This window comes from Podarcis cretensis, assembly GCF_951804945.1.
Source record: "Podarcis cretensis genome assembly, chromosome: 10".
NCBI classification, from domain to species: Eukaryota; Metazoa; Chordata; class Lepidosauria; order Squamata; family Lacertidae; genus Podarcis; species Podarcis cretensis.
This window is the reverse complement of record NC_137179.1, coordinates 16,721,738-16,749,523: the sequence shown is the minus strand read 5'-3', so window position 1 is coordinate 16,749,523 and position 27,786 is coordinate 16,721,738. Positions and strand designations below refer to the sequence as shown.

The 27,786-nt window shown below is 45.2% G+C and overlaps 1 protein-coding gene across 3 annotated transcripts in view; it reads left to right on the top strand.

Moving 5' to 3' along the window:
• PTPRO (protein tyrosine phosphatase receptor type O) overlaps positions 1-27,786 on the top strand; it is a 149,956-nt gene that overhangs the window by 101,135 nt on the left and 21,035 nt on the right. For 2 of the 3 annotated variants that reach the window (XM_079992219.1, XM_079992220.1), the window contains exons 10-18: positions 868-979; positions 4,539-4,690; positions 5,994-6,114; positions 9,428-9,567; positions 16,808-16,940; positions 17,460-17,580; positions 20,280-20,348; positions 23,579-23,662; positions 25,020-25,055. In XM_079992219.1, the coding sequence (XP_079848345.1) occupies positions 868-979; positions 4,539-4,690; positions 5,994-6,114; positions 9,428-9,567; positions 16,808-16,940; positions 17,460-17,580; positions 20,280-20,348; positions 23,579-23,662; positions 25,020-25,055 (968 nt within the window). The remainder of the gene's footprint in view (positions 1-867; positions 980-4,538; positions 4,691-5,993; positions 6,115-9,427; positions 9,568-16,807; positions 16,941-17,459; positions 17,581-20,279; positions 20,349-23,578; positions 23,663-25,019; positions 25,056-27,786) is intronic. The other variant, XM_079992221.1, reaches the window with a different exon arrangement.

Below are 27,786 nucleotides of genomic sequence, written 5' to 3'. Positions count from 1 at the left end.
TTGGTCTATGACATTTGGATGATCATGTTCATCAATTGATAGACTCCTACCTTCAGGAGCACTGTCTTCCTCCCCCACATTAGTCAGTTTAAAGCCCTCCTGATGAGGTTTCTGAGATTTTTGGCAAAAACATTCCTCCCAACCGTTGTGAGGTGCAGCCCATCGCTTGCCAGAAGTCCATCTTCAAGAAACTGCAGTCCGTGATCTAAGAATCCAAACCGTTCCTGTTTACACCATTTGCGAAGCCAGCTGTTCACTTCCACTATTTTTCTCTCTCTCCCTGGGCCACGTCGTTCAACTGTTGATTTTAATCTTCTTCTGAATATTTCAAAATACCAGTTTTAACTGTTTTTTATCCATGATATTTTATATTGTTGTAAAACTCTTGCCTTTTTTATGATGGGGCGAGCTCCTGTTGCTCACTCCCAGCTCCTGCCAACCTAGCAGTTTGAAAGCACGCCAAAAAGTACAAGTAGATAAATAGGTACCGCTCCAGCGGGAAGGTAAATGGTGTTTCCATGTGCTGCTCTGGTTTCTGTGTTCCGTTGTGCCAGAAGTGGCTTAGTCATGCTGGCCACATGAACCAGAAAAACTGTCTGTGGACAAATGCCAGCTCCCTCGGCCTGTAAAGCGAGATGAGTGCCGCAACCCCAAAGTCATCTGCAACTGGACTTAACTATCAGGGGTCCTTTACCTTTACCTTTTTTTAATAAATACGTACAGCAATTCAATGCCAAACACTCTGTAGGCAGTCATAGGTATTCTAGGTCCAATCCAGAACGTAGCCTTAACGTCGCTTTCAGATCCCACTTTTTCAGGAGCTAATTCTCTTTCTTCCATGCCTCTTCTTGTTTGCACATCTTTCAGAGAATAGGAAACCTTCTGCCTGCCTGGTATTACAACTTTCGGGTCACCATGGTGACATGGGGAGTCCCAGAACTGAGCTGTTGTGACAGTTCCACCATCAGCTTCATAACAGGTGAATAGAGCTTTGGAGAGCCTTTCACAGTTTGTGTGTGTGGTTTTGCTCTTTAATATAAGACAGTGTGGAGGCTGCTGGCCTCTAGATGGAGATGGATTACAATTGCCACCATCCCTGACTGCTGGCTATGCTGACTGGAGCTGGTGAGAATTTGAATCCAAAAAGCAGGTTAGGGAAGGCTGGTCTAGTGGGTAAGAGTATTGGATTAGGAACTTTGATAATAGGAAGAAACCATTGGGCCTGCAAACCACTGTAGAACTTTCTTAAATCTGCAGTGACATCTGATGTTTCTCACCAAGCATTGCTTTAATGGTTTTTTTAAGTTGGCAGCAACAGGGACTAGAACCTTGATTTTTTTTAATACGAAAAAAGGAGAGGATAGGCCCTTTCAAGATGCAGAGTTTTGCCATTAGTTCCAAATTCTGTACTTTCATTGTGAAATTGTAGCACATTGAGGATTTCAGGATTAATAATAATAATAATAATAATTTATTATTTATACCCCGCCCATCTGGCTGGGCCTCCCCAGCCACTCTGGGCGGCTTCCAAAAGAATATTAAAATACTATGATACATCAAACATTAAAAGCATCCCTGAACAGGGCTGCCTTCAGATGTCTTCTAAAAGTCTGGTAGTTGTTGTTCTCTTTGACATCTGGTGGGAGGGCATTCCACAAGGAGGGCGCCACTACCGAAAAGGCCCTCTGCCTGGTTCCCTGTAACTTGGCTTCTCGCAGTGAGGGAACCGCCAGAAGGCCCTTGGTGCTGGACCTCAGTGTCCGGGTAGAACGATGGGGGTGGAGACGCTCCTTCAGGTATACTGGACCGAGGCCGTTTAGGGCTTTAAAGGTCAGCACCAACACTTTGAATTGTGCTCGGAAACGTACTGGGAGCCAATGTAGGTCTTTCAAGACCGGTGTTATATGGTCTCGGTGGCCGCTCCCTGTCACCAGTCTGGCTGCTGCGTTCTGGATTAGTTGTAGTTTCCGGGTCACCTTCAAAGGTAGCCCCACGTAGAGTGCATTGCAGTAATCCAAGCGGGAGATAACCAGAGCATGCACCACTCTGGCGAGGCAGTCCACAGGCAGATAGGGTCTCAGCCTGCGTACCAGATGGAGCTGGTACACAGCTGCCCTGGACACGGATTTAACCTGTGCCTCCATGGACAGCTGTGAGTCCAAAATGACTCCCAGGCTGCGCACCTGGTCCTTCAGGGGCACAGTTACCCCATTCAGGACCAGGGAGTCCTCCACACCTGCCCGCCTCCTGTCCCCCAGAAACAGTACTTCTGTCTTGTCAGGATTCAATCTCAATCTGTTAGCCGCCATCCATCCTCCAACCGCCTCCAGACACTCACACAGGACCTTCACCGCCTTCACTGGTTCTGATTTGAAAGAGAGGTAGAGCTGGGTATCATCCGCATACTGATGAACACCCAGCCCAAACCCCCTGATGATCTCTCCCAGCGGCTGCATGTAAATGTTGAAAAGCATGGGGGAGAGGACAGAACCCTGAGGCACCCCACAAGTGAGAGCCCAGGGGTCTGAACACTCATCCCCCACCACCACTTTCTGAACACGGCCCAGGAGGAAGGAGCGGAACCACTGTAGGACAGTGCCCCCAGCTCCCAGCCCCTCAAGACGGTCCAGAAGGATGTTATGGTCGATGGTATCAAACGCCGCTGAGAGATCCAGCAGAACTAGGAAACAGCTCTCACCTTTGTCCCTAGCCCGCCGGAGATCATCAACCAGTGCGACCAAGGCAGTTTCAGTCCCATGATGAGGCCTGAATCCCGACTGGAAGGGATCCAAATGGTCCGCTTCTTCCAGGCGTGCCTGGAGTTGTTCAGCAACCACTCGCTCAATCACCTTGCCCAAGAATGGAAGATTTGAGACTGGGCGGTAGCTGGCCATCGTGGCCGCATCTAAAGATGGTTTTTTAAGAAGTGGTTTGATAACCGTCTCTTTCAGCGGGTCTGGGAAGGCTCCCTCACGGAGGGAAGCATTCACCACCCCACGAAGCCCATCGCCCAGTCCTTCCCGGCTAGCTTTTATAAGCCAGGATGGGCAAGGATCAAGGAGACAGGTGGTTGGTTTCACTCGTCCAAGCAGCCTGTCCACATCCTCGGAGGTAACAGATTGGAATTGATCCCATGCAATTTGACTAGACAGGACTCTAGCACTCTCCCGCCCCGGCCCTGCTCCCACGGTGGCGTCTACCTCTTCCCGAATCTGAGCGACTTTATCTGCAAAAAACTTTGCAAAATCATTGCAGGAGATCATGTGGCCCGTACTGGGCCCTGATGTAGCAGGTGGTTCCGCTAAATTGCGGACCACCTGAAAAAGTCTCCTGCTGCTGTTTTCTGCAGATGCAATAGAGGCGGTGAAGAAAGTCTTCTTCGCCGTCGCTACCGCCACTTGGTAGGCTCGACATTGAGCTCTAACCTGTGTCCGGTCAGCTTCAGAATGAGTTATCCGCCACCGGCGCTCTAGCCGTCTCAACGATTGTTTCATTGCCCTCAGATCCGTGGAAAACCACGGGGCTCTCCGGGCTCCATGCAATCGGAGAGGGCGCTTCGGAGCCAAACAGTCAATAGCCCTGGTTAACTCCACATTCCAGCGGGCCACCAGGGAATCAGCTGAAAGGCCATCAACATGGGATAAAGCATCCCCTACCACTCTCTGGAAACCATTTGGATCCATTAAGTGGCGGGGGCGGACCATCCGAATCGGTCCCACCTCCCTGCAGAGGGGAAGGGTCGCGGAGAAGTCCAGTTGCACCAGGAAGTGATCTGACCATGGCACTTCTTTTGTTTCACTTTTAGTTAGTGTCAGGTCACCAACATCCGTAGAGGTAAACACCAGGTCCAAGGCATGTCCGCGGCTATGGGTTGGGCCAAACTTATTCAGGGACAGCCCCATGGAGGCCATGCTTTCCATGAAGTCCCGAGCGGGCCCTTGTAAGGTCGTGTCGGCATGGATGTTAAAATCCCCTAGGACAGCCAAACTAGGTGTCTCCAGGAGAACATCCGCCACGACCTGAAGCAGCTCGGGCAGGGAATCCTTGGTGCAGCGGGGAGGTCGGTACACCAAAAGGAATCCTGTACTGCCCCTATTGCCCAACTTCCAGAACATGCACTATAATCTAAGTATGGACCAGTGTGGCTTGCAACAAGATACTGCAGTACTAAGTGCTCTTGTTCAGAGTGCCTGCCAGCCAGCCAGCCATGTCATTTTCCGGGAGACCCCATTCCATTCTCTGGTTTTCTGTTCCCACACCCCAGCAGTCAACCAGCATTCTGTGGCCACTGAGCATGCTGAGTTTTCATTGAGTTGTTTTGGAATATTGCCCACTCCTGCGGCTTAGATTCCTTTAATGTCTGCAAACTTTCATTTCCCCTGCTTCCCTGTCATGTGTAGGTGGTACTGTTATGGCTACATAAGGATCCACACTAGGAACATGGGTTTGCTGTTGTATATCTAATTGTGAAATGCTTTGCAGCCTCAAATTAGGTGCAAATGATGATGATGATGATGCACTGTTTTTCCTTCTGATAGCTCCAGTATCTCCTGAAATCACTTCAGTTGAATATTTCAATAACCTTCTCTATGTCAGCTGGATCTATGGTGATGACAACACAGACCTTTCGCATTCTCGAATGTTGCACTGGATGGTTATTGCAGAAGGAAAGAAAAAGATAAAAAAGAGTGTAAGCTTAAACACCTTGTACTTTCTTTGGGTTTCGCATGCAGAGAGGCACAATGTCATGGATTTTTTTAAAAAGCAAAACAAAAGCTTGTTATGGGGCAGTGGGGGGGGGGTTGCACCTACAAAGGCCCTCGCACAGCACTTTGCAAGCACCAGAAACCAGCTGATTGTTTGCAAGCTGTCGGGGCTTGCAACAATGATCATTTGATCATTGGGACTTGTTAGAGTTGATGCAAATGGAATCCCTCTTCTGGACCTTGTGCTCTCCATCACAGGAAAGAGTCCCAAAAAGTATTACTGCAAACTGTCTTAAACTAGTTACAAAATAAATGTTGCAGAAATACAAAGTAACACATTGCTCTTAAACAAACTAACAATGCGGTCCAGTCTTCTTTAAGTCCTTAATACAGTGGTACCTCAGGTTAAGTACTTAATTCATTCCAGAGGTCCGTTCTTAACCTGAAACTGTTCTTAAGCCGAAGCACCACTTTAGCTAATGGGGCCTCCCGCTGCTGCTGCGCCGCCGGAGCACAATTTCTGTTCTCATCCTGAAGCAAAGTTCTTAACCCGAGGTAATATTACTGGGTTAGTGGAGTCTGTAACCTGAAGCGTATGTAACCTGAAGCATATGTAACCTGAGGTACCACTGTATAGTCTAAGAACATTCTTGCTTCCAGAGAGATATCCTATACAAGCAACTTGTTTGTTCAGCTATATAGCTGCAAATATAATTTTTTAAGTGCATTTTATAAGAGTTCTCAGGTTTCCCAGCAATGAGTCATTACTTAGTACACACACCAAAACGGAAATCTCCAGCCTCTCCTTATTTCAGCATTTATCTAAAGCTGAACCTTCTGCCTAATGCAAACTTCTCTTTGCAAACGCTAATCTTTACGTAAGTCTTAAACTTCAGTGCATATAAACATTACATGTTATGCACATTAAATCTATATCTTTAGCAGGGCTCTCCTTGCACAGAGCTCGGTAAACCCCCCTAAAATCAGCTGATCATTGGTGCTTTTAGAGGGCAGTGCAAAAATAGATTCCTCTGGCATTATTGTGGCAATGGATGATTGGCAGGTGGGCACTCCTGCCTACTTGTCAGACTTGACCTACAGGGGTGGGGGAGATAAGGATCTGTCCTGCCAGCTGGGTCCAGTTCCAGATGAACTGGGATAGAACAACCACTCAATGGCACATCATGCTCCCACCCACTTGGTAACAGGGTTCAAAGTAATTTAGTCTCTTCTGCTGTGGTGTCACCGCCTATGTGGAGGCGCTATTTCACCCACTGACCATTTTAGGTGACGCGAAACGTCATGAGCGCCATGCTCAACCTGCCACCCGGGGACATCTACAATCTCTCGGTCACTGCTTGCACCGAAACAGGAAGCAACACATCTGCGCTTCAGCTTGTGAAAGTTGGTAAGTTATTCCCTAGGTGAATGGGCTGCAATTTTGTGAAAGCAAAATATTGCCAAAGACCCAGGAGGCGGTAAAACTGAGAACACCACAGACAATGGAACTGCCTGTTTTGTGCAGTTAACATGAACTGTTGAAAGAGTAGCACTGACCACTAGGTGTTCTATTTTAAGTCTCTTAATAAAAGTAGACAGGGTTAGATACTAGTTTCTTGGCTTCAGTGATAAGATAAATAAATCAGGGGTCACCCCTGGACCATGTAGGATGAGGCCCAGAGAGCTGCTAATGGGAGAGGGGGAATCACTCAAAGTTGGACAGAGCTTTGCCTAATCTGGAGTGGTTCCTCCCTCCAGGTCCCTCCCAACTCAACAATTCTATAATGCTATGATTCTCCAGCAAACCTCTGCAGGCCCACCTAGCCTTGTTCATGGGAGGTGTGGGGCGGCGGCTCCTGAACTTCCAGAAAAGTCTTTCAGGGGAAACAAGTGGCTGGGGGCAGGGATGGAAAAACCTCCTTCTGTTCATTTATTTTAGAATCCAAGCCATTTGGTTCTTTAAGAGAGAGAGAGAGAGAGAGAGAGAGAGAGAGAGAGAGAGAGTTAACTTGGTCCACGTTATCTAACAAAGCAAATTAAAGCACAGATGCAAGCAAATTTAAATTAACAATTTGGCGAGGGTCATTTTGGTTTTAAGAAAGTACTAGGAGCAGAACAAAGTCACCTTTGCAATTCAGATTTTAATAGCAAGAGGACTAGAGATTTAGGTTTATATGTAGAAAGTGTCTCTCTCTCTCTCTCTCTCTCTCTCTCTCTCTCTCTCTGTGTGTGTGTGTGTGTGTGTGTGTTTGTGTGTGTGTAAGAGAGAGAGAGAGAGAGAGAGAGAGAGAGAGAGAGAGAATTAATCTTATATCCCATCCTTCCTCTTCAAAGTAAGAACTTTATATGCCACACTTCCTCCCTTCAGATGTGTATAGACCACTGGATAATTCAGTTGGTTAGAGTGTGGTGCTGATAACACCAACTGTCAGAGCTGCCCAAGGTCCCAGCTCACAAAGGACCAACGCCAGTTCTTGCTATATACAAAAGTCTTTATTAAGGTTCAATTTCCATTTCAAAGCCGCAGCGTGCAGCTCTACGTCTCAACCCTAGACCGCTGAAGCTCCATCTGAATCTCTTCCCCCTCGACACCAGTTCAAGACCCTAGCCTTGCTCCACCTCCTCCTCTGCTCCTTTCTCCTCTGGGTCCTTCTTCCCTCTGAGGTGTCGCCCTTTCTGGACTCTTCTGATGCTGATTCCCCAGATTCTTCCCCCTGCTTCCGGCGTGCTTTAGGACCTGGCTCCCAATCCGACCTCCCTGCTGTCCCGCGCTCCTGTACATTTGAACTTGGCGCGCGCGCCCAGCTGGCAACCTTCCTCCTGACCGTTACACTGCTCCTGTCACTGCTTCCCCCTTCGGGGGGGTTGGCTGGGTCTGACTTCCCCTCCGTTCCCTCACTCAGCGATAGGGGCGTGGTCAGCCCTGCCTCATCTTCTCTCCCCACTGGAGGGGAAGCCGGCCCTGACACATGGGACTCTTCCCCCCCGCTACGCCCTGGTGGGGAAGCTGGTCCCGATCTCCAGCTGCTGCTTTGGGAGTCGCCGCTGGCCCCTTGCTTCTGGTGCGTCCTTCCCGGGACCCCCCTTGCCCTGGCCATCGGTGCCCCCTTCTGGGAATCTTCCGAATCGCTGGAGAAGCTCATGGAATCTCTCGGCCCACTGTCATACTCCCCTACGCTGCCCTTGGATTGTTCCCCTTCGCTCTCCGCTTCCTCTCTCCCCTGTGCCTCTGCTCCTGAACCCCTGACACCAACGTTACTAGTTTGATCCCCGTATGGGGCAGCTGCATATTATTGCATTGCAGGGGGCTGGAATAGATGAAAACCAGGGTCCCTTTCAGCTCAAAAATCTTATTTCGTGTATGTGTTTGTGTGTGTGTGTTTAATATAGCCTAGAAAAAGGCTAGGCAGCCTTGACTGAAAAAAATAAATGCCTGGTATATTTCAGAAAGCAAGAAAAAAATTATGAGGGCAGAAGAATACTATGCAATAATGCAAAACCCCGGAAGCTATATTTAGAGTAAATTATATTGAACAAAGAGCCAGAATTAGTGTCTGTCATGGATGCCCACCGCCCCCTACACTGTTTAATACATTTATAAAGGATGCAATTAATAAAATGGAACAAGTGCTACAGCCCAGCATTAAAGTAAAGGGGAAGGAAATGGGTATGTTTTGCTGATGTAGCGGTAATGGCAGACATAGCACTAATGGAAATATTATTATTATTATTATAAGATATGGAAGTGCTAAATACAATGAAGTCAGGCTTTTTGAACTCCAGCTAAAAATGAACAAAGAAAGATTTGAGAGATAGGTCAGAACCTGTCATGGCCCATCCCAGATAAGGAAGGCTTGTGCCTGATAGTTAACTTTTTGTTGGGAAGAGAAACACCAGCAGCAGCTTCCATGGGGCTCCAGATGCACCTTATTACATGCTTCTAGCTTCTAGGCAGCTGTCCACAGGTCTGGGCTCTAGGAAGCAGCTGCACCAACAGTGAGACCCTACCTCTCTGCTGGCATATAAACCTTCCTCTGGCAGGTTGCATGCCCACAACCTGAAGACTTTTCCTGCACGGAAGACATCATTATTCTTATTAACTTTGAGAAATTGCTTGTCAAAATCTCCTTAAAATAAGAACCCCAAGGAAGGCGGATATCAACATGAGAAAAAAAACAACTATATGAACTTTCAAACGTAAAAGTAAAAAAATGACACTAACTTTTTCCTTGGGAAATGATATAAAATTTCTGAATATGACGGACTTTTGAACAGTCAAGGGTTGTGTGTCTTAATGAGCTTCCTTAAATATGGCACACAGTCTCATTTTGACCATCTCAGACTCACAGCAATCTTAGGGTCAGACAAGCCAAGAAGAGAGATGTGTGGTTCTAGCTCCACAAAATAACAGCTTCCGGAACCCTCTGTCAAAAGTTGTGCAAATATCATTTATCTTCCTAAAGGTGCACACACACACGCCAGTTAAGACTCGACTGAAAAAGGAAATGAAGCAATAACTGAAAATAGGGAAGAGGGAGCAGCCCGCTACTTAAGGGTATTTCTGTTTAAAAATTGCCTGTTTACTGCTGACAGAGCTTTGGGAAAAGTAAAAAACATCTCTGTGGAACCACTAGAGAGCTGGTTCTTCAACTGGTTCTGCCTGCCACATCTTCCCATTGGATTTGTAAGATACTTTGAAGTTACTTTCCTCCTGTCCCCAGACCCAGCTCCTCCAAGGTCACTTTTCGCTGTGAATAAGACCCAGACATCTGTGACTCTCCTGTGGGTGGAAGAGGGAGTCGCTGATTTCTTTGAAGTCTTCTGTCAGCAGGCTGGTTTGAGCCAAGACACAAAGATCCAGGTATGTGTTTTCTTCTTCTTCAGGGATGTTCTACCTCCTCTTGTATCTCAATGGTAAAGATTTGAGAATCTGTTTTGTCCCCTGCAGTTACGTTATCTTCTCCTATGTAAGACTCTGAGAAATAACCAACATGGTAGTTCTCAATTCAATAGTGCAACCCTAGTTTCTGCTGATTTAATAAACGAAAGCTATCCTACTACATGAGTCTTTTTCAGGTGCTGAGATCCACATGTTCAGGGAATCCATTGAGTGGGATGGGGAACAGGACAGTACCTCTGGCCACACTCTTAGCTTTAAGAGAGTCAGGCTTTAAAAGAAGATTGGGCAGGTTCACTGGGGAATCATGCTACCTGTGGCTCCTCGCCACGATGACTATATTCTACAACTTCTGAATACCAGTTGCTGGAAAACACCAGTAGGGAGAGTGTTGTTGGACTCAGAATCTGCTTGGGGGCTTCCCATAGGCATCTGATTTGCCACTGTGGGTCTTTGGTCTGAACTAGCAGGCTCTTCTTATGTATCTGAATTCAGTTCAATCAGGAATTGTGTACTATCAGAACTCCTGCTCACATGAGAACCTCTACTGCAATACAGCTGTTGGTCACAGTTTCACATGTTCAACTCAGTGTGTGACTCACACTGTGGCCAGAGGGGTGTGTCAATGTCTGTGCCAGTGTGACTCGCTAGAGAACACCCTCCCCCTTCTGCATGCTCCTTGAACTCATGGTGGAGAACACCTGAAAGGGATATAGTTTTGATACTTTTCTGATTCCCTCATTATACTAGCACATCAGGTTGCTTCACAACATGAATGTGTCCTTAGCTAGGAGTCCCATCAACTGACATTTTCATTTGCCCATTCAATTTGCTTCCCAGCAATTAATCAATGAAAAGGTAATTCCATAATGTGCAATTTCTAGCCCTATTTGTTATATTTAAATAGCTTTGCATGTTTTCAAAACTGCAACACAGGTGCCTTTTTAAGATCCTAACGGGAGGGTGTGATTTTCCTGAAGTGCGACGTAGTTTGGGGATCATAGAATCATAGAATCATAGAGTTGGAAGAGACCACAAGGGCCATCGAGTCCAACCCCCTGCCAAGCAGGAAACACCATCAGAGCACTCCTGGCATATGGTTGTCAAGCCTCTGCTTAAAGACCTCCAAAGAAGGAGACTCCACCACACTCCTTGGCAGCAAATTCCACTGTCGAACAGCTCTTACTGTCAGGAAGTTCTTCCTAATGTTTAGGTGGAATCTTCTTTCTTGTAGTTTGGATCCATTGCTCCGTGTCCGCTTCTCTGGAGCAGCAGAAAACAACCTTTCTCCCTCCTCTATGTGACATCCTTTTATATATTTGAACATGGCTATCATATCACCCCTTAACCTCCTCTTCTCCAGGCTAAACATGCCCAGCTCCCTTAGCCGTTCCTCATAAGGCATCGTTTCCAGGCCTTTGACCATTTTGGTTGCCCTCCTCTGGACACGTTCCAGTTTGTCCGTGTCCTTCTTGAACTGTGGTGCCCAGAACTGGACACAGTACTCCAGGTGAGGTCTGACCAGAGCAGAATACAGTAGCACTATTACTTCCCTTGATCTAGATGCTATACTCCTATTGATGCAGCCCAGAATTGCATTGGCTTTTTTAGCTGCCGCGTCACACTGTTGGCTCATGTCAAGTTTGTGGTCAACCAAGACTCCTAGATCCTTTTCACATGTACTGCTCTCAAGCCAGGTGTCACCCATCTTGTATTTGTGCCTCTCATTTTTTTTGCCCAAGTGCAATACTTTACATTTCTCCCTGTTAAAATTCATCTTGTTTGTTTTGGCCCATTTCTCTAATCTGTCAAGGTTGTTTTGAAGTGTGATCCTGTCCTCTGGGGTGTTAGCCACCCCTCCCAGTTTGGTGTCATCTGCAAATTTGATCAGGATGCCCTTGAGTCCATCATCCAAGTCGTTGATAAAGATGTTGAATAAGACCGGGCCCAAGACAGAACCCTGTGGCACCCCACTAGTCACTCTTCTCCAGGATGAAGAGGAACCATTGATGAGCACCCTTTGGGTTCAGTCAGTCAGCCAGTTACAAATCCACTGAGTGGTAGCAAATGCAAAGGAAAATGGGGCTCTTTAGTGCAGAAGGGGGAACTGGAATAGATGCATCTTCTTATGCAAGCGTAAGAAAGTGTGCTCCAAAATGTAATTCTCTCTTACATCTAGGAACCAAGGAAGCTACCTTATACTGAGTCAAACCATTGGCCCATTTAGCTCAGTATGATTGGCAGGGGCTCTTCAGAGGTTCAGAGAGGGTTGCAGGGCAGCTGCTCTGCCACTGAGCTACAGCCCTTCCTTGTCCACAGCTCTTCTAAACAACTACTCAAGATATGATGTTGCGGACTCCAGCTCCCATCAGCACTAGCTATCATTGCTTTTGGTGAGGGATGATAGGAGTTGTAGTCCAAAACTTCCACAGGGAGCAACTTTGATGACACCTGTGCTATAGGGTGCCCGTTTACATATCACCAAAAAGGGGTGGCACCTATTTGCATAAAATTGAATGTGTTGATGCATATGAACAGTTGCAAACTTAGGTATAATTACTATAATTTAAAGACAAATGCCATATATCTCACCACAGTGGGAATGGCTGTGATCAGGTGAGGTGTGTACCTGTTGCTTCTGCTGACAAAGTGCTCATGGTCGATGGGTCTCTTTGAGAGCCTTCTTGCTCTCCCTTCTTGAGGCTGTTTTATCCTTAAACATGACTTGGAGTGGAGAGCCTGCAAAAGGGAGGACTCCTTCAAGTAGAGGACTGTCCTTTAACAGCACTTCAGGTAGATGAAGGTCCTCTATAAAGTACGACACTTAGCTACTAGTACCCAGAAAGACAATCCTTTAGTATTTTCGTATCCACCAGTTTGGGAATCTGCAGCAAAGCACAATTCATTAAGAAGGAAGCTCTTCCCTTTTTTTCAATTTCTCTGGTTCTGTTACAAGGGGGAAAGCCCGAGGGTTTTCCCCCATGGGACTTCTGGCTTTGAATGTAAAAGGGAAAGCAAGCAATAATATGCCAGAGAGGGGAAAACAAACAAGTGGCCTCTCCGCGGATAATTGTGGGCTTCCAACTTTTTGCTGTGGTTGCAGCTCTACATCTAAAAGTTAAAACTAGTTACAGTTTGCACCCTTCATTAGAACACCACTTCTTGTTTTCTTGGTTACATCCACACTGTGTATTGAAAGCACATGACTACCCCCAAAGACTCAGTTCCTAACCTGGTGTGTGGTAGAATTAAGGCATTGTTTTCTTTATTTTAATAACTGAGTTATAGAGGTGATGGTGGGGAATCCAACAACAACATATTATTTTTCCCCCTCCCATCTGGCTGGGTTTCCCCAGCCACTCTGGGAAGCTTCCAACAAAATATTAAAAGACAGTAGTCCATCAAACATTAAAAGCTTCCCTAAACAGGGCTGCCTTCAGATGTCTTCTAAAAATCTGGTAGTTGTTGTTCTCTTTGACATCTGGTGGGACGGCATTCCACAGGGTGGGTGCCACTACCGAGAAGGCCCTCTGCCTGGTTTCCTGTAACCTCACTTCTCGCAGTGAGGGAACCACCAGAAGACCCTCGGAGCTGGACCTCAGTGTCCGGGTAGAACGATGGGGGTGGAGATGCTCCTTCAGGTATACTGGACGGAGGCTGTTTAGGACTTTAAAGGTCAGGACCAACACTTTGAATTGTGCACAGAAATGTACTGGGAGCCAATGTAGGCTGCAAAGAAAGGCTGAAAACACATTAATCATCTTTTGTTGATATGCTTTTATGATATACTTTGTTTCTGCTTTGGTATAAAATAATTGTATTTCCACATAAGTCAGTAAAAACGAAGGCACACCCAAGATTCTGGGTGGTATGAAAAAGTAGATGATGGTCATTTGTTGATGATCTTCCTGAGGTTTATCTCTTGTTGTATCATCACAATTTTTGGTTTCTATCTCTCTACGCTGCTTGACCCTTCTAAGTGTGCATTCAGATGCGGGGGATATTATGTTAGTTTTTCTGATCGTAATGCTAGCATGTTTCTTTCACACTGCAGTCGCATTATGGAAGTGTGGCTTGTTGGCTGATATATTGGCAGGTCACGCCAAATTTCATTCACTCCAGTGGGTGTGGTGTGGCGTGAGAGCAAACACCAGTGGACAACATCGCTGCTGTTCTACCCTGTGTGCTTCTGTTCCCCCATGATTCCCCCATAAACACAGCAGGAGAGAACAGCATGCTGGGAAGGCACCCCAAATTGTGACTTGACTTCTGCGATTTTGGGGGTTTATGGGGGTCGCAAAGGGATTATGTCTGGAGCCAATTAACATGGAAATGAGTGATAAACTTCCACTAGATTCTGCTAGATTTGTGGCTTTTAAATCCTGTGAAAGCTATAATGTGGAAAGTAACAGGTAGGGAAATGTCTGGATGCAGCCTCAGAGGCCTCTGCTAAAAGAAAAACTTTGCCTCATCTGCTTGCTTCATCTAGGTCTAGGACAGCATCTCTTGCCTTTGCCACGTGCTGGCATGAGTCACGTCACTATTTCAGAACTGGTTACAAAGCCAGGAAGAAACAAAAAGGGTCAGGGAGTTACTATGACGAAACTGTTGATTTGTGCTTGTGTCATGATTTGGTTTTATCGCCTTCCTGCACGGCATGCTGTGGTCAGGAACAGAAGAGCTAAATTCCACATTTGTCTCTGTCACATGTTACAGCCTTCCCAGGACTGTACACAAAACAAAAGAATTGCCGTGAAAATCCCTGAAACAAGAAGTAATGAACTTTAGAATTAAACTAAATAACAAAAATCAAAAATTTAAGGAAAAATTAACCTAGAATTAAACAAAGACTTTACGAGATGCCGGCTACAAAATTCATTTCACTGAACTAATCAGTTTCCTCAGAAGGAAATAAAGAATTTCATAAACCTTAAATAATTTTAAGTGATATCAAACAAACTCAAGAGCAGGGCTGAACCGCTTCCTTGTGTTGACAAAAAAGGTATAAAAACCTCAATGACAAGTTTTAAACATAGCCCTATTTAAGAGAACATTATAAACCTTAAATGATTTTAAATGATTTCCAGCAAACTCAAGAGCAGGGCTGAAATGCTTCCCTGAGTTTACAAAAAGGGTTTTGAGAAAAACTTACAGAGGAATATGAGATAAGCTGTTTAAGTTTCAAACAAACTCAAAAACAGGGCTGAAGCGCTCCTGACTGCTGATGTTAGCCTTCCCAGGACTGTACAGCTTGAGAATGCTTTGTTGCTGCCCCACACTGCTGCTATCCATAACTGCAGTTTAGCGAGTTGTTGCTCTGCTGTTTTTAAGGGTGACAATATTTGTCATATTTGATATGTTCTTTTAATCTCATTTGTTTTTCTTGCAAACACTTTGCGGCTTGTGCAAAGGCCAGGATATAAGTTATCCAAAATGAGGACATATGTATAAATATGTAGACGTCTGAATGGTGTGGTTTTCCATGCAAAGCGGGAGTTTCAACACTCGCAAACCTATCCTTTAAATGGGACGGTGTTGGCTGGCCACCACAATCTCTTGTGGTAGGAATCCCAAAGTTTAGCCATGTGTGAAGAAGTGCTTGCTTTTGCCCATCTTGAATCATCCAACATTCAGCTTCATCGGATCACCCGGACTTCTAGTATTTTAAGACAGTGAGAAAAACTTCTCCCTGTCCACTTTGATGTAAAAATTGGGTTTTGGCTTTTGCTGCCCAACTCTGAGTTCCCTAAGTCGAGTCAGAGAAGAATGGGTGGAGGCAGGATCCAGTGGAAAGCAAGGCAGATATTTATTTTTCTGTTGAAACAGAGTTCCCTTCTTCCAGGGAGGATGGGACCTTGAACAAAAGTGTGCAAGCACCTTTAAAGACTTGTGACATTGCCCAACCCCCTTAGCCAAAGACCACCCCAGAATCATCATATATACATCCTAGGAGGCCATCTGCCGCAGAAATCCTGTCTGCTAGGATACCCGATAATGGTTGTTGATTGCATTAACCTGGGCAGCCTGGCCATTCTTTTGTAATGGGTTAATAATTTAGCTCCTGTGAATCCAGGTCACAGGCTTACCCTATTCCTACACAAATACTCCCTTAAGACAGGATTTGTAAGCAAGAAGACAATGGGAAGCTTTCCATATTTGCCTCCCTTACTGGAGAGGAATATTTGAGGTCATTGGGAGAGTCAAAATGGTTTCAGGATTGCTCTCTTGTATTATTTCAGACACACGGTTCATATATTTAGATATGTGTGCATTTGTGAATATTTATTCTATATTTAAAATTCTTAAAACAACTTTCTCCACACTTTCATTTTATACACCTTATCATGTCCACTGTTACTTGCTCTCCCCCCTCCCAAAACTAAGAAGCCCCAAACATTGCACCTTCTCCTCATAGAGGATTCCATGCACGTCTACTCAGAATCCCCCCCCCCCCGTTTCAAATCCTTTATTATTTTATTCACATAATATACATTCTTTACAACAAACAACTCCAAAATAAACAGACAACTCCAAAATAAAATCATATGTAACAAAACCATAAATCTCATGTTTTCATTTACACGGATCTCCTCTCCGATACCTTTACTTGATATTTCTTGCTGCTTGCTGCTTTTGTTACAGAATCTTTATGAAAATTTAAATCCCTTAAATCCTATACCAATCTTTAACACTTTCAATTAATCCCTTTACCTCCCTCCCCCACAGCCCAGTACTTCCCTCCACCCATGTGTCATCTTCTTTACCTACTATTACTTTTGTTATTGTGGCGTTAATCACTTTATTGGTTATTCCATCCTTAATATATTATTATCCTATCTCATTGTGCCTTTTAAACTTCTGCATATTAAAAGGAGCAAGGTGATAGGATAATAATATACTAAGGATGGAATAACAGATAAAGTGAATAACGCAACAATAACAATGTCTACTCAGAATTAAGGCCCTCAGCGTTCAATGGGGCTTGCTTTCTGGTAAGCCACCCTGCATCTGTCATGAATGCTCAGTTGAGATTCCTGCACTGCAGGGGGTGGGACTGCATGGCCCCTGGGGTCTTCTCCAGTTATATGTTTCTAAGCACATACAGGAGTTTAGCCTGCATTTGCTTGCGGTGGTGGGGAAGGCATATAATAATCGGAGTGATCACTAACCACAAACTCTTTCCTTGCCTCCCCCCTACATTTAGGAGCCTGTTACGGTCTCTTCGCATGTAGTAACCATCTCCAGCCTCCTGCCTGCCACATCCTACAACTGCAGTGTGACCACCTTCAGCCACAACAGCCCCAGCATCCCCACCTTCATTGCTGTCTCCACAATGGGTGAGCTGAATTCCTTTGATTCTTCACTCACTTCACCCATTTCTCTCTTCCCACCCCAAAAAGGTGACCATAGGGCAAGGACCTGTGGAAAATACCCAAAAATGGTTTTCAGAAGATTTCTACATTGCAAAGGGTTAGACTTGATGACCCTCGTGGTCCCTCCAAGTCTAAGATTGAGATGGGGCAGAAGAACATATTAGGCAAAATGTACATTCCTAAGCATTGAGTTATTAGTCAGATGCTACCTTTTGGAGTAGCATTAATGGGCATGAAATTGTCAGTTGTTGAGCTTATTCTTACATTTTGCCCGCCAGGGAACTGAGAGTACACTATTTGCATTTTTTGGTCAATTGTCCATCATTTTTTGTCACTATATGCCTTTTTTAAAGGACCCCTGTAGTCATTGTGGAAGTGTTCTCTGAGAAACTATTATAAGCAGAAATAATTCAGGATTGTTGTCTTTTCCTTATCGTGTCTTGGTATTGTTCCTTAACCTGGCTCCTCCTCCTTGCATTTCAGTTACGGAGATGAATCCCAACGTGGTGGTCATCTCTGTCCTGGCTATCTTGAGCATCCTTTTGATAGGTCTGCTGCTGGTCACTCTTGTGGTCCTTCGGAGAAAACACCTGCAAATGGCCAGGTAGGTCAGCTTTGACTTCTAATGCCAGAGATGGAGCAACCGTGTGCCATGCTGAGCTAGGGGCTTGGGCCACTGCATATTGCTTACACAATGAGTGGTGATGACCACTAACTGGGCTGTCTTTTAAAGAGGATTGGACAAATTCATGGAGAATTTCCCCCAAAGCTCAGTGGCTTCTAGCAATGATGTCGATGTTTGACCTCCACCTTGGAGGCAGTATGCCTCTGGATTCCAGGAGAGGGCTCTTGTGCTCAGATCCTGCTTTAGGGCTTCCCACAGGCATTTGGTTGGCCACTGTGAGAACAGGATGCTGGACTAGATGGACCATTGGCCTGGTTCAGCAAGACTCTTCTAATGTTCTTACGAGATCCATAATTTATATTATGATGAACCATGTTCTATGAGGAGCTCAATAGGATTGTGTGGCTATTCCCTCCCCCCCACAGGTGGAATAAATGAAGACCACGGACACAGAGTTTTAGGTTAATGGGCGAAAATGGCCACAACTTTATTGATTACAGGAAAGAAGGGTATTGGCTTTAGGCATTGGCCCTAACCGACTATCCGGTCTGACCGGGAAGGGTTAAACACCAACAGGGGGAGCCACCTGAGATGCATATCCCTAGGCGCTCCCCAAGGGGTTACCGCTCGGGGGCGCGCTTTAGGCCCTAGCCTCCGTAGGTTTCGGACGAGGCGTCGCCCCTCGGAGTCCTTTAACGAACTACCCTTCAAGCATTGGGGGAGGTGATGGCGTTCCTCCCCCCCAACCTCATCTGCATGATAATACCCCGGCCAATGCCTACCGCCAAAACCGAGGGAGTTGTGACGATTTGCTACGAGGTAGGCGAAAAAACCAAGTGGCTCACAAAACCAGCCAATTAGCCAAATGGAAAAACTCCTACCAGGCCCCTTGCGGCGACCAGCCGAAGCCCATAGCAAGGTCAGTGGCAAAACCTAAAGGGCGGGTGGGTGGGAAACTGCGTCGTCTCCAGGGAAGAAAGGGGGCGAGCCAGGGGCTGCCCTGACCTTAAGTGGCCCTAGGAAGGCCCGCCCCTGCCGCCAGCCAATTGGCTGGCGCCACAGGGTATGCTAATTGGGTGAATCCCTGTCTCCTGCGAGGCTGACGCCAGCCTCGCAGAGTGAGTGTGGGCGGGGTCGTGATCCCACAACCCCCCCTCCTCCTGAAGATCGGAAGGGGCATTGTAACTCAATGAGAGAGCATCTGCTAGGCATGCAGAATTTCAGTCCCCAGCAACTCCAGGTTGTGCACCTCTGGGAGTGAAGTCAAATCACTGTGTTAGCAGTACGCTAGTGACCTCCCTGGGACGCAAGCCAGAGCAGTGTGTATGGAGGTCCTGGGATGCCCAGACAAGCTGTTTGTGTGGAGACCTCCAGTCTTGCGGTTGGAACGTCTAGGTTCAGAAGACCTCAGATTCCAGATTTGGACTGGGCTGAACTCATGTTCACAGGCAGAAGAGAATTGGATGAGCTGACCTCCTAGGGCTCCTTTCAAATCTAAAATTCTATGATTCTGTATGGATGCACCACAGCTAAACCAGTTATTCTCCTCCAATATGTTCATCTCTTAAGTGATAAGCAACAAGTGGTTCCCTTACTTACATGTATCCAAAGGAATTAACTAATAAGCAATTGGTGATTCCATGCGCCACTGCAGCAACCTTGTTTGCAAGACCTTCACCACCCCTGAAACTCCCACCCTTTGTCCAAGGACTGTCCTCATCCCGGTTGCCAAGTTAATCCCATCACTGATTCATTCTGCAAACATCTATCAATGAAAGCCTTGCAGAAGGATTAAGACTCCCTATTTCCTTAAAATTTCCATGCACACTGCGCATAAAAATAATTTCCTCTTTCCTTTCAAGGTTAACAAGGTATGTAATTGCATTTCAAAGCATCACTTTGAGAGAGAGAAAAGGGGGGGTGTTAATTGGTTCTCCCGCAGACATGGTGTTTTATTAAATGGGATGTATTTGATGTACTGTACACATTTCAGGTGAAACATGTGCACTTGGAATAGCAGAGCTCTTTTAAATTGGATTATGTCTGCTTGGCTCTTATTTATAGCTACAGCTGTTCTCCAGGTGATGCTCACCATCTTTTTCTCTTCCCTGACCTGGCGATAAATGCAATACTCCTCCTTGAGTTTGCTCACTGGTACAAATGCAGATGTTACAGAATAGAGGAGAAATATTGCCGGCTACCAAAGGTTGCAATCAGATCTGCTGACTCTTAATTGTTCTGTTAACCAATTTTGCAATTGCTGGGGAGGGAAGGCTGGAGCAGCACTGCGACACTCAGTTCTCAGTTCAGGATGTGGCTTCCTAAACTTTGGTCTCCAGCTGTTTTTGGACTGCAATCCCCATCATCCCTGGTCCTGCTAGCCAGGGAGGATGGGAGTTGTAGTCCAAAAACAGCTGAGGACCCACGTTTGGGAAACCCTCTACCATGAAAGGGAAGAACTTGAGAGATTCTCTGATCTCTCTCGCTCTGTCTGGTTTGATTCTTAACCATGCTTAGTCAGAAGTCAGCCTCGCTGTGTCCACTGGGGGTGTATTTTCATCATGGACAAATTTATTGATCTAGTAAGAAGGAGGGAAGGATCCAGGACAGATTAAAGATAGTGAGAGAGACAGAGGCCGATCTACCAATAATCACTTGAGGTCTTCTTCCAATACCAGGGAATGTGGAGCTGGAACCTTTGTGAACTTCGCTTCATTGGAGAGAGATGGAAAACTGCCATATAACTGGTAAGCGATGCCCAAAGTTTTATTACAGCTACTGTTACATTTGCCTGGCTACTTGATGTGTATTGAGTTTTGGGGTTTTTTGGCCCTAACTCTAAATAATGTTTGCTGTGAGAAAGATATTGCAATTCAAACGTTAACAGTTGGATCTCACATTTTAAATAGGACGTACATTTTATATTATTTATTCATCTGTATGATTTTTACCCCATTCTTTCCCCAAAATAAATAAAAATAAATAAAACAAATCTTGAAAAAGATTATTTTAAAAAAACTTAGTTCTCTAAGGTGCTGCTGGACAATTTTTTAATTTTTTTTTTGGAAGCAGGAGGTCACCAGTCCCTTTATTTGCAGTCACATCGCCTCTGGGAAGCAGCCCTAGAACAGGGGGTCCTTTTTCAGACAAAATGTTCATTTCCCTCCCCCACAGCCTTCCAGAGACCACATGGCACTGAAAACAGCTATTTATTCATTATCTAAATAAATTTTTGTACCGCCTTTCAAGAACAAAATTCTTCCCAAGGCTATCCATACAACAAAACAGTACAGTACACCTATAGCACTCCTTCCCCATCCTCTTTGACCACTTCAAACATTGCATTTCATTTGATTGAGGTTGTGCCTTTCATCATTAGCTGTTTCCACTGAGAAACTGCAATGCTCAAGCATCTGGTTATGTGAGTCAGGCAAGACAGATGCTGCCTTTTCTTCCCCTGGACATATAATCTCCCATAGCAATAAAGAGTCCAGAAAATCTGGTCAATGAATCTGCTATGAGTTCTGCAATGAGAAAAATGCTTAAGGGATCATCAATTAATGCTCTTGTTCACCCATGAAACCCATTTCTTCCACACTGCAGGTGTTTTGTATACCAAGCCTGGTGTCTCCCAAATGATAATCAAGGGGATTAGACTAGATGGCCCTTGGTACCTCTTCTGTCTTTCTATAAATATTGGCAGAGAGAGAGAGAGAGAGAGAGAGAGAGAGCACAAGGCAGAGAGACCTGGATGGCTTTCTCTTCAAGGACTTATTAATTTAAAACATATTTAGACCCACATATACCTTTGGAAATTCCCTCCAAGTCTTTCAGCCAGTACAAAGTAAACATGCTTAGGGTCGTGTCATGAAATCTGAAACATGTCTATTGAGATGCTTCCTTCTTCTTCTCAGTTTATAAATACCTCCTTCTAGCTACCGCTTCTCTGAAATCCAGAATCCTAGGCAGGACTGTAGCTCAGTGATAGAACACCTGCTTTGCATGCAGAAGGTTCTCCAAGTTCAATCCCTGGCATATCCAGGGAGAGCTGGGAGTGTCCTCTGTTCCATTGAGCGTCCATCTCGGCTGTGAACAGTGGGACTGTTATGGCGTCCAGTCCGCTTCCACTGTGCCAACCTGCTTCTCCCAGCTACAGCAGAGTATCTTGCGCGGCGCTGTGCCTGTGTGGAAGGAATCTCAGCCATGCAATAAAACTCTCGCACAACAGCTTCTATTCTATGAAGCTTTATTGTACAGCAGCAAAATGACCAACCATGAGATAGCGAAGGCATGATGCTTCTCCCGTCGCAGCCAAAACAGAAAGTAAAACGTTCACATAACAAAGATGTGAACAGCCCCCCAGTGACAGGATGTCATTTCCCTCTGAGCTGTTAAGCCTGTAAGCTCTGGGTATCCTCACATCCTCAGTCTGAACTCCTGGAGAGCTGCTGCCAGTCAGTGCAGACAGTATGGACCAAAGGTCAGACTTGGTCTACAGCATCTTCCTCTGTTCCTGTCTCATTAGATCTAAGCCAGTAGCACACTCTAGAGAGCTGAGGCGGAACAATTGTGGTTGCAAGCTCCTTTGAGATCCCTCATGTTTGAGCAATCCTGGTAACCTTGAAATGCAAGTGATTAGAAAAAATCAGTTCAGAACATTATTATATTATATTAAGGTAAAGGGACCCCTGACCATTAGGTGCAGTCGCGGACAACTCTGGGGTTGCGGCGCTCATCTCGCTTTATTGGCTGAGGGAGCCGGTGTACAGCTTCCGGGTCATGTGGCCAGCATGACTAAGCTGCTTCTGGCAAACCAGAGCAGCGCACGGAAACACCGTTTACCTTCCCGCCGGAACGGTACCTATTTATCTACTTGCACTTTGAGGTGCTTTCAAACTGCTAGGTTGGCAGGAGCAGGGACTGAGCGACGGGAGCTCACCCCGTCACAGGGATTCGAATCGCCGACCTTCTGATCAGCAAGTCCTAGACTCTGTGGTTTAACCCACAGCGCCACTCGCGTCCCTATATTATATTATATTATATTATATTATATTATATTATATTATATTTATTATTATATTATATACTGTCTCATCTCCTATTCTGAATTGTGAGTGGCCTCGGGCAGTTGCTGATGCTTTAATTAGCTTATCTGGTAACCAGCTTTGGCTTACCGTGATGTGCAGATGAGACCCCGGATATCACCATGTGAGGCAGATGCTTCCCCCAAACAGTGGAAGACCCCAAGACCATGGACCAATCAGTTAAAGGGCTGGTATGGGGAGCGGGCAGGTGTGAAGGTATTTTGCAGATTTTATGAGGTGCAGCTGGCTGGCGCAACTGGCAAAATCGATTTGATATGGCGCCGAAGCAAGTCTTTTGATGATAAAAACTTCCCAAACTGAATGAAAGCCACCAGCAGGCCCTGTAAATATTGATGCAGCTAATGAACTAAGCGGAAATCAACCTTTATTCCCTCTTTGAGCTCCCAGAAGCAGAGAGCCCTCCGCAGCAATCATTAATCCTCTTTTCGGGGGGCTTCTTTGATATGGCACCAAAGGTGGAAGATCAAATGCTCTAGCTAATTAATGATCCAAGCTGGAGTTACGCTAACAAGGAACCCCAAACGGAGCAGCCCAATGCTATGAATTTACTTGAGCCTCTGGGGTGGCAAGAGGGTCCCTGGGGAGGTTTAGAAGGGGATACAATTGTGCGTGAATAGTGTGGGGAGTTGCTGGTTGACTCCATGCATCGTAGTTGATTGCTGCATCCCAGAAAACGGGGACCAATTCCTCTTTTTCATTATATAGCCTTGACTATGCCCATGGTCTTAGCTAGGGCCTCTAACATCCCTGCCTCTTCTTCCAGGCTGTCTGTCTAGATTTTAACATGTGACCTATTGATCTCTTGCTTGTCATACTAATCCTCCTGACTTCAATTGTTAATCTCTCTGCATATTATCTATTAATACTCACAGGCGTAGGAGTGTCTTTGCTTTCCTAACTCTGTTGCCTTCCTGCCTATGGACTGATTATCTCTTGGCATTTTATATTAACCCCTGGTAAGTCTGCATCAAACAGCTTGCTTCTTCCTCGACTGTAACCGAAAAGTTTTCATTTCCTGCTAGGTTTGCTCAAATCTATGTTGAATATGTTCTCGGCGTTAAAACGGAGTTCAACTCTTGAAATACGAAAGCAAGAGGGAACTTTGCCCCTTGCACCCATTTTATGATTAGGTGGGGAGGAAATTGGGGGGGGGGGGGGCGTTGCACAGAACTCTGTCTAGCCATGCCCAAGAAACTTCAGGGTTGTATCAGACAAAGCTGTTCTGTTTGCAGAAGGACTTCCACTTGCACAGTGGAACTTCTCCCAAAGAGCAAATCTGGGGCACACACAGTGAGGTGAGAGGGATGGGCAAGCCCTTCCATGAATGGGACAATGTCGCTGGATACTGGTGCCAACAGGGGGTGCCAACTGGGGGCTCCTTGGTTGGCATTGACCCATGACAGCCTTTTCAGTGGCAGTAAACATCCCTGTTTACTTGGAGATTTGATGGCCTAAACGCACTGTTCTTGGAAAGCCTAAGATACCTGGTTTTGGAAATCTGTAAACTGTTTTTACCAAGTTAAAAATAAATGTTTTATTATTGATAGATTTGCTGCCCTGGGCTGCTATGGGGGGAAAAGGGCAGTAAATTGAATGAATAAATGAATGAATGAATGAATGAATGAATGAACCCTGCATACTTTGCATATAATCAGTGAGATATGGCTAAGCTTTCACCCACCCCTGATGTGACTAGTATCCAGAAGTTTCTTTATAGGAAAGCAAATGTCCTTTCAGGTTATATGCTCATTATACAAGAGCCTGTTCCAAAAGGGCAATGGTTCTCTCCCCTCCCCCCCAATTAACCGGCATGCTTTTAAGATCTGCCCAATTTTAATCATTCAGTTACACAAATGAACTAAATATGTTTGTCATGTGCAAACCCCTTGACCCGTGACCTCTCTTGATGTATGCATTCTATAAGCTAATGATGTATTGTGTTTGAAAAACACTATGAAAGCCTTGTTAAAATGTGCCTTCGGGGCAGTTCTCCTAACTGGTGGTTTGCTGAACATCTGGTTTACAGCAGCTGTCGTTATTGCAATAGCTCCTTTAATAAACCGGGTCCCTTTAATAAACCGGGTCCCTACTAGACGCTCAGCTTGCATCTCTCTCTTGGTTCCATTTTTATATAAGGTTTTGTTCTTTCACCTGGACGTGAACCAAGGAGAAGTGGTTTAGAAATCATTTCTTACTACGTTATGTGTCCTCAAGTGTGTGTTAGCAGATTTGTTTCACGGCATTTGATTAACACTGTCGCCATCCAGAAAATGGCCGTCAAAAGGTAACTGCAGCATTCTCTTCCTCTTCCAGGAGTAAAAACGGACTGAAGAAGAGGAAACTGACCAAGTATGTCCATTTTGTAACACTTAATGGAAATGCCATTGTTGCCCTCATGCGTCTCTTCTCAACAGGGGCAGGAAACCCTTTTTAACCCCAAGGGCCATATTTCATCCTGTGACACATTCTGGGGGCCACATGCAAGTGTGAGCAGGGCCAGAAGCAAAAGTGGGAAGAGCAATGGATGAGGCTCAGGCAGTAGACAGTGGTCCAGCCACACAAAACTCAGTGGTTTGCTACACACACACACACAAACACACACACACAAACACACTTTCCAATCCTTTGCTTGTTTGTTTGTTTATACCCCACCCATCTGAATGTGTTGCTTCGGCCGCTCTGGACGGCTTCCAACATATATCAAAACATAAGAAAACATTAAACATTTTTTTAAAAACTTCCCTATACAGAGCTGCCTTCAGATGTCTTCTAAAGCTTGTATAGTTACTTATCTCCTTGGCTCAGGGGGAGTGGTATAACTCCATAACTTCCAACATTTCTCCGATGAAAATAAGGGCATCCTAAGGAAAGGTGGGACATTCCAAGATCAAATCAGAAACCAGAACAGTTTCTGTAAATCTGAGGTTGTCCCTGGAAAATAGGGATACTTGGAGGGTCTGGAAGGGGCTCTGGCTTAGACAGTGTCCTGAGAGCTCAATACAGGTCTGGAGGGCCACATTTAATTGATTAATTGATTGATTAAATTTCTATAACTAGACTTTGGGCCTGCGGTTCACTACCCCTGCCTTACAGACATCTATCACTGAAGTGAAAAGGGACCAGGTCCCCCCTTTGCTAATGCATATGCCGTATGGAACTCCCATATATTGAATCGGACTATTCGTCCAACTATCAGAGGCAGGTATGGGGAATCTCTGGCCCTCTGACTGCAGGACTATAACTCCCATCATCCCTGACCACTGCTGGCTGATGTGAACTGGAGTCCAACTATGTTTGGTAGTTTCCTGGGGTCTTGTGGGAAGGTATTCTTCAGCTCACATGAAGAATACAGTAACCATCCATATACATCTTAATTTAAACATACAAATCATTTTAAACCAATGTCCAATGATGAGAAGAGTCTCTAGGGTGTAAAAGTGGGTGAAGGACTTACCACGCATCTTTGCTGACAAATCGTGCTGCCATTTTTATTTTACCCACAATGCCACAGGGTGGTGGAACTTCTCAGACGCTGCACTGGGGGAAGCAAAGCTAGCAGCTCCAGCCACTGGGGGCTCAACAGGCCCCTCAGCTCTGATGCTGCTTCTGGGTTTTCCTGCCCAAGGGTCCTCAAAACCCAAATATGTCACTGACTATTACTTTTAAGCAAAAGAAAATTGTATGTGCCTGCTTAATCTTCGCCACAGATATTGCACGATAAAAATGTTCCTGGCTGGCAGAAAATTAGGCATTAGGGAAAGATCAATTATCTCAAGTTTACAGTCCTGACAGGGTTTGCCTTTCATTAACAATGACAAAATGTGAAAAATCTCAGCAACGTATGTGTTATCAGTGCCGTTCCCCTCTCTCAGCACAGCGCTCTAATGGCAGTTGCTAATTATGCACTGGATCATTAATGCTAACAGGTAAACAGGAGTAATTAACTGTTGATAAGAGACAAGTTCCTTGGGGTTTGCTGCTTCAAGGAAATGGGGGGAATGTGTGTATATGCTTCACTATTTGCTAATTGGAACATGAATAATCAGGCAAGATAAAGTTGTTTGCCTCTTCTTCATTATTCACAATATAAATTTAACAAATTAAGGCAAGTTTCCACAGTGGCCCTGATCCAGTTAAAGTTATTCTTGTCTGTGTTCCATTGAAAGTAACAACTAAGCCCCAAGACCAGTGAGGTGGTGAACCTGTTTTGGAACTAGATATGTAAGAAGGCATAAATTTTCATTCTGCTCTATATTTGTTGCCTGCAGCACTGTTTCCAGTCTGCTGCAGTTCATGTTCTGCCAAAAATTACATTATTCCTCTTTCTGTCCAATGAGGTGAAATTTATGAAACTTACGTCATTTACGTAAGCCATTACATACATTATGTAAATTGTGGTGTTGTTACATTATTCAACCCCAATTATTTCAATGGAAAGGAAGCCCAGTGCAAATTGTGGTGTGTGGGTGTGGGTGTAATAATTATGTATTGTTTGCAAACTGAAAGCAACAACAGCGAATACCAGTGATTTAACCATGTGAGCCCCTTCCTGAAGTGTCAAGTGGTATAGTCCAGACACAGTTTTGCCACTTTATCTGCAGGCCTCACTTTAGCTGGATCAAGGACAATATGGGCTTTTTTATAGTTCTGTTACTGATTTCCTGACACAAAGGCTTACAGAGCTGAGACAAAATTGTGGGAAATAAAAAATCTGGATGGTTTTCAGATTTTTACCCTTTAGATTTTGACATCAACATTTGACATTCCAGTTTCAGAGTCAAAATTTGACATCAGTGGTTCACAGTTTCTCCGTCTGTCTGTCAGCAGGGTGCTTATAGTTGGGAAGAATGAAACCATTAGTACAAATATCACTAAATGCTGTTGCAAGTCCATTGTCAGATACTGTCAGATATTGATTGTGGCCATTTCTGATGCTGTGAAATGTCAGCTGTGGTTTGCTAGATCATGTCAGCCTCTTGAGTGCTACTACAAATTCATAATTTGATGTCCGATGCTATAGTATTAGATATTTGCACATGTGGGTGACATTTAGAGGTTTTGTGTTTTTTTAAACGGAAGG